This window comes from Erinaceus europaeus, unplaced genomic scaffold (assembly GCF_950295315.1).
Source record: "Erinaceus europaeus unplaced genomic scaffold, mEriEur2.1 scaffold_1048, whole genome shotgun sequence".
In the NCBI taxonomy this organism is placed as follows: domain Eukaryota; kingdom Metazoa; phylum Chordata; class Mammalia; order Eulipotyphla; family Erinaceidae; genus Erinaceus; species Erinaceus europaeus.
This window is the reverse complement of record NW_026648073.1, coordinates 6,093-13,641: the sequence shown is the minus strand read 5'-3', so window position 1 is coordinate 13,641 and position 7,549 is coordinate 6,093. Positions and strand designations below refer to the sequence as shown.

Sequence of the window (7,549 nt, the reverse complement as noted above, 5' to 3'; positions counted from 1 at the left end):
CCCCATAGGTGATGTTCATTTTCATGAACCCCCTCAGATCTCTTTCTCTTTCTAGGTTAAAAATTCTTGAAACTTATACTTCCCTAGGGGAATTCACTAGATATTTATTTAGGTGGATGCATTTAAAACCCCTTCTTTGCTACCTTAGAATACAATGTCCTTAATTTCAACAACCAGCTAGTTAATATTTAGAATGATAAAAGGTTAGAAACAGAAGAGCCCTAAGATGTAGTAGAGATTATATAAACTGGTAGCTAAGAGGATGAGCTTAATATCTAGTTAATATCTGAACTCTGTGCTTGGGCAGGTTACTTGACTCTTTGAACCACAGGTATAAAACAAGGATAATACTTCCTTTCTCACAGAGAAGTATGAAGAGATCTAATTGCTGACACAGATCAGTTGACTAACTCTTAATAGGTTAGTAGTGGTAGCTTATCACCATTGATTTCCTCATACTATTCCAACTAATGAGTGCAAGATTCTAGTCTCTTGAGGTTTACCATAACTTTGGTACAGTATTTTCTTTTTTTGACACTGGTCAAATTAATATTAAAATCACTACACAGGGAAATTATAAAGAAAAAAAGTCTTTGCAACTGACATTCTCTTTAATAGAATTCTTATTATCTTGATCATTCTTAAGATCCCTCTTTCATAATTATAGTTAAAAAGGGATATTACCATTAAATCCAAGAAATTCCTATGAAGCTTTTTAAATTCATCTTACTTGAAGTCTTCGGGGTGGATGTCTCTTAATAATACTTGTTTCGCCCCGTTCCAGTGGGATGTCAAAATACATGGCCCTAGGCACTTGAAGAATTAGGAGGAGAAACAAGAACAAACCATTAAAGACAATTTACTGTTAAATTAGTCTGCACATTAGTAATTAGACTTTAACACAATTTTGTGTCTTTTCATTAACACTGTGTTTCAGCTATAGATAGAATGTGGTGCTGAAACACGGAAAACAAAAGTCCTACATTAATACAAATGATAAAATACTTGTAGTTTTATACAGATGCACCAAAGTTAGATAGAGAAAGGCAATAAAGAAATGGAGCAGGAGTATATATACATACAGTATATAGCACTGTAGGTTTCTAATTCAGTACTCCCCTCCCAACGAGGTAAAGAAATTCCTACAAGTTTCATTGTAAGGTAAAATAATATTATTCTTGATGAAATAAATCCTGAAACACAGACATATTTTATTAACAAACAGAAAAGCTTAACAAGTCCATCCATTATGGATTTCACTTTAAGCTTAATTTTCTTGGTCCCTTGTGACTACTACACAATGTTTCATAAATGAAATTCTTGTCTTAAAAATTTGGTAGCCTTCTGATTTCTATATTGTGATGATTATATTATATTAATATATTACAATACTTTTGCATTGAAATAGGAAAAATCCTTGGGCCAGTATGTGTTTGTGTTTCTATCCATAAGGCAACTGAATGCTCCCTTTAAGGAGTTTGCTAACAATGTCCTGATTTTCTTTCAAGAGATGTCAGCACATAAGATAGGACACAAACACCTTCACACCTATGGACATCTAATCTTTGATAAGGGGGCCCAAAGTATTAAATGGAAGAAGGAGGCTCTTTAATAAATGGTGCTGGGAAAACTGGGTTATAACATGAAGAAGAATGAAATTGAACCACCTTATCGCACCAGAAACAAAAATCAACTCCAAATGGATCAAAGACCTGGATGTCAGACCGGAAACTATCAAATACTTAGAGGAAAACACTGATGAAACACTTTCCCACCTAAACCTCAAGGACATCTTTGATGAAACAAACCAAATTGCAAGGAAGACTAAAGCAGGACAGAAACAATAGCATTGTGGTCTAGGAGGTGGCACAATGGATAAAGTGTTAGACTCTCAAGCATGAGGTCACAAGTTCAATATCCAGCAGCACATGTGCCAGAGTGATATCTGGTTCTTTCTCTCTCTCCTCTTATCCCTCTCATAAATAAATAAATAAATAAAATATAAAAAACCTAATAGCATTAAAAATGTAAGCATTTTTGGCAAAATTCTTTTTCAGCATCTTGACAACCTTCATATGATGGTCTGAGTGATAGCGCCCAAAAGTTAATTTGATTCTTTCAAGTGACATAGACTGTATCAGGTCATTCTTTTAATCCTTAGTTGATAGGCTAAGAAAACTAATAAGGTGAATTGCCTAAAATGATATAATTTGGTACTGATATTAGAATATGGGTCTCTTAAAACAGTAGCCAAAATATACACTGTCCTCATTATTTTAAATGTGATGTTGTCACTTAAAAAATAAGACGTGTTTTCAATAGGTACCCTAATGCATTAGAATCAGCTTTAATGCTCGATAAGGGCAAGAGAACAACACACTTTCATAATGGCCCAAGGCCTTAGTCAGGGAATCCTGGGATTCTCACATAGACATGATAGGCTTAGACCTCTAACAGATCCCTCTCTCCACTGTCCCTGGTCATCTCCATCAGGAACAACATAATGGACCCTCCTGTGGGCCTCTAGAGGACTTTGCCCTCAATGTAGAACAATAATAGTAGGGACTGCCCCACACTCCAAAGGGAGGCTGGGTCAACATATTCTGCTACTCAAGGAAAACAGGTCCTGCAATGAATACAGCCTAGAATGTCCCTAGCTATGACCACAGAAAGTGAGCTCAGACCTACAGGGAATCAGAGGTTACACAGGCTCCTGTGCTAAACATTAATAGATATGGGTCTCAGATCAGATCAATGAGGCATACAATTAATGGTAATTAATATGCTTTCCCCAAATTTGGGTACTGCTCTCTTTCCTGATCCAGCTTCTGGTCCTACTTCCAACTCTGTCACCATCTCCCCAGACAATTACCTTTACCCCACCTGGATGTTGGTTGTTAGGTTCAGGCAAAAATTAGTAAAGTTATAGGTCTCTTGGAATATACCTAAAATAGACATCCTAGCTTTTTCCAAAATAGAGATCCCAAATCCTGATGCATGATAGTGGAAAAGAACTTAGATTGGGGGAGGGGAGTTGTCTTGAAGACACTTATCACAAAGAGACAAGAAGTTGTACCTATATGTTAACACCTATACTGAGGAGCCAGCTGCTGGTACACCTGGTTAAGCGCTCACATTATAGTGCGCAAGGACCAGAGTCTTTCAAGCCCCCGGTCCCCACCTGCAGAGGGAAAGCTTCACAAGTGATGAAGCAGGGCTGCAGGTATCTCTCTGTCTCTCTATCTCCCTCTCTCCTCTCCATTTCTCTCTGTCTCTATCCAATAATAAATAAGTAAAAAGTAAAAAGTAAAATAAATAAGTAAAAATAAATAAGTAAAATAAATAAGTAAAAATAAATAAGTAAAATAAATAAGTAAAAATAAATAAGTAAAATAAATAAGTAAAAATAAATAAGTAAAATAAATAAGTAAAAAAAAAATCTATAGTGTAAATCATTAACCTCCTTCACCCATAGTGGCAAAAAGAAAAAAAGAAAAGACTCTTGAAAGAAACAAGGGAAATTTTCATGCATGAAATTAATAATGAAAAATGGGTCAGATCTGCTAAGTAGTAAAAGAAAACTAAGGTTGACCAATAACAGCAAGTTATTTGTGTTATTGACTGAGACCATGAAGAAAAGAGAAAATAAAATATTTGTGTATGTGTGTGTATATATATATACATATATATTTACATTATATAGGTAAATTTCTCTTCCAAGTTAGAATTTTAATTATTATCATTCCTGTCATATAACATTTTACATGTCTAGTAAAATGTTCCAGGATAATTTATAATCAGTTGGTGCTCCAAACTTCCAATCATAATGGGAAGATTTCTCTTATTTTTTCAGGTAAGCATAAAGAGTGTGTGGGGGTGTGTGTGAGATGACTCATATAATAAATCAGTTCTGTTGTAATAAATCAGTTCTGTTGGGGTAATTTCCAAATAAGGGATAGAATGAATTTTTTCCTAAAGCACTGCTTTCAAAGAAGCAAAATCTGATGCATTAAATTGTACAAGAGATTTAACTTAGAGCACAACAAGTATGTCATTGTTGTGATTTATCAGTCTCTAGTTTTTAACTCTTTGGCAAAACCAGTTAAAGTCATTGAAAGATAAAGCAAAAGGAAGCAAAACAATTTTTCTCCTTAGAAAATCATATACCACCCACCTGCAGGGGGAAAGCTTCACAAATGGTGAAGCAGAGCTACAGGTGTCCTTCTGTCTTTCTCCCTCTCCACCTCCTTCTTCCCTCTCAATTTCTCTCTGTGTGTATCTAATAAATAAATAAATAAATAAATAAATAAATAAAACAAAAAAGAAAAGAAAACCATGGGAGTTTTGGGGGTCGGGCGGTAGCGCAGAGGGTTGAGCGCACGTGGTGCAAGGAACAAGGACCAGCATAAGGATCCTGGTTGGAGCCCCCAGCTCCCTACCTTCAGGGGAGTCGCTTCACAGGCAGTAAAGCGGGTCTGCAGGTGTATTTCTCTCCTGATCTCTGTCTTCCCCTCCTCTTTCCATTTCTCTTTGTCCTATCCAACAACGACCAACATCAATAAGGACAATAATAACCACAATAAGGCTGCAATAGCAAGGACAACAAAAAGGAGGAAAAAAACGGCCTCCAGGAGCAGTGGATTCATGGTGCAGGCACTGAGCCCCAGCAATAGCATTGGAGGCAAAAAAAAAGAAGAAAACCATATACATAAGTTTATACACCCTTTTTAAATGTACCCAGGCTACTTATTCAGTCTCCTATTGAAAGATGTTCCCTTACATTTCAGTGATTTAGAGATTTTCGGAGGTTTTTAGAGTCAGGTAGATGAGTCTACCGATAGCAATCCTTGGCCAAAGTAACATAACTCACACTGGGCTCTATGGTTACCTGCTGAATATCTTCCATACCAGCTCTCCCGTAGAGGTGGCAGCTCTCCTTCCAAAGCTTTACTCTGGTACTGAAGTCCAGCAAATGAGTACGAACTCTTTTCTTCCAGGCTCTGACTGAATGACAAGTCCACTGGAGTTTCTGGAATCTCTTCTTTGTTTTGCAAAGGTGCTACTTTGGTTCCCCTAGGGTGAGCCTTAGAGTGGCTCAGGCCCATTTCACATCAAAGACATTTAAAGGAAAACCATGAAGGAAGTGGTTTCAGAGACCTTTATTGTCCCCTGTTTTAACCAAGGTGCTTCAGAAGTGGAATCCTTTATAAAGCAGTTACTTCTTTCATAGTTTTCTAGCCACATTACAACACACACTAACCCCTATAGCAACTTCCTGGGAGGCTGGTTTCCATAGAGACATCCCTTCACCTCCCACTTTGCCATTTCAGACCCAAAGAATTTAGTTAAAAATTGACTTGCTAATGCTGCTTTCTGAAATACTCTGTGGTATGAATAGTAACTACTATTGATCATTAAACTACTTTCTACCACCAGGTAGACCATTAACAGACTGAGAAGTTTAGAGAAGTCTTAAACTTGACCCTTTTGTGGCACGTAGCTTAATGGTACACCACCTGTAAGAACTACCAACAGAGAATAGTTAATTTACATTTAGAAATAAAAGAGTGTATGGTGATCATGATGCATTTTCCTAACCTTAGGGGTCTTATTTTTCATCTGCAACAATTTAATAGTGAAGCTTTGGCTCAGGTTTAAGTTCCCCTGGGCCCCACTCCTGAAGCAAGGGAAACTTCACAAGTGGTGAAGCAGTGCTGCCTGCAGGTGTTTTTCTTACTCTTTCTCTCTCTTTTCCTATTTCCCTTTCAGTTTTAATCTCTATTCAAAATAAACAAATAAATATATAAATAAATATAAAACAAAGCAAAGCAAAACAAAAAAGGTATTGTCATATATAGAAACTAGAATTTTAATTTACATAAACCTGATATAACAATTTGGCTAACTCTTTTGGTCAGCTAATTTATGATCCCTTTATGGGAATGTCTAGATTATTTCTTGTGCTAAGAAAGATGCAACCAAACAATTAAAAAATGGTCAGTAAGCGAAAATACCATTCATGTGTTAAGAAAATGTATCCGGGGATTCCGGAAGATGGTGGAATGAGAAGCTGCTAGTGGCTTGAGCTCTGACAACATCTACTGGAAACGGTAGGATTTCTTGCCTTTAGTAGGACAGTAAATAAGGGGTCCTAGTGGTGACACCAAGAAGGTGACTATAACTCAATTAGGGTTGGAAAATAGAGTAAAAAGAAAGGGAGTTTTTTTTTTTTTTTTTTAAATTATTATTCCAAAGTGCATCCCTCCCCAACCAGTCCCTGGGGGCCAGAGATCTGCTCCTAGCAGGCTCCCCTGCTGAGCTTCTTTCTTTACCAAGATTCCTGTCCCACCAGGGGGTGCCATTCATTCTAATTCTATTCCTTTCTGAAACCTTTGGCCTTTTCTTTTTCTAGGTAGCCAATTCCAGATTCAGATATTCCACCAAGCAGAGTTTTACTCAGACAGGGAAAGACCATCAGAGATTTTATTATTATTATTATTTATTCTCTTAGTGTATTCTCCATTGCTAGCAGACCGGGTATCTTATTCACTGCTAAAGTAACTTATTTCACTCTGTCTACTGCCCCTACCCATTCTCTTCCTCCCCCCATAGCTAATTAAATAATAATAAATAAATAAATAAATAAAACTCTTTCCTTTCACTGCTCTTTTATTACTGTTCTTTTTCTTATCTTTTTCTTTTTTCTCTCTCTCTCTTTTTTTTCTTCTTTTTCTCATTCTTGTCATCCTTTCTTCCTTCCTCCTTCAGCTTTCTGAATTCACTGATAAGCATCTGGGAATTATTATGGGGAAAAAATCTGACCCAGAGTGGACTCTCTCTGTCTGTATCTCTGCTCTACTTCCCTTTCTCCTTTAGCTACCCCTAGAATATACAATGGATAGTAGATTTGCAAAAAAAGAGAGAAGACTCAAATTAATAGAATTGTAAACGATGGAGGAGATATCCCAACAGACACCACAGAAATCCAGAAAATCATGCGAAACTTCTATGAAGAACTATATGCCACCAAGCTAGAGAATCTGGAAGAAATGGAACAATTCCTAGAAACATATGCCATTCCAAAACTGAACTAAGAAGAACTACAAAACCTAAATGCACCAATCACAGACAAAGAAATTGAAACTGTTATTAACAATCTCCCCAACAACAAAAGTCCTGGACCAGATGGCTTCACAAACGAATTCTACAAAACTTTCAGGAAACAGTTAGTACCTATACTTCTTAAGCTTTTCCATAAGATTGAAGAACCAGGAATACTCCCTTCCACCTTCTATGAAGCCAACATCACCCTGATACCAAAAGCTGATGGGGACACAACAAAAAAGGAAAACTACAGACCAATATCTCTGATGAACATAGATGCCAAAATATTAAACAAGATCTTGGCCAACCGGATACAGCAGCATATCAAAAAGATTGTTCATCACGACCAAGTGGGATTCATCCCAGGAATGCAAGGCTGGTTTAACATCCATAAGTCAATCAATGTCATTCACCACATCAATAAAAGCAAAGCCAAAAAACACAT

General features: G+C 36.8%; 1 protein-coding gene across 1 annotated transcript; it reads right to left on the bottom strand.

The window, feature by feature from the left end:
- Positions 1-439: 439 nt before the first annotated feature.
- On the bottom strand, positions 440-5,198 carry LOC132536609 (uncharacterized protein CCDC198-like). Its single transcript, XM_060184706.1, has 2 exons — positions 4,889-5,198; positions 440-813 (listed from the first exon to the last, which is right to left on the bottom strand). Exons 1-2 carry the CDS (start codon positions 5,103-5,105, stop codon positions 722-724), a joined length of 309 nt encoding a protein of 102 aa, XP_060040689.1. The 5' UTR covers positions 5,106-5,198; the 3' UTR covers positions 440-721.
- Between the last annotated feature and the right edge of the window lie 2,351 nt (positions 5,199-7,549).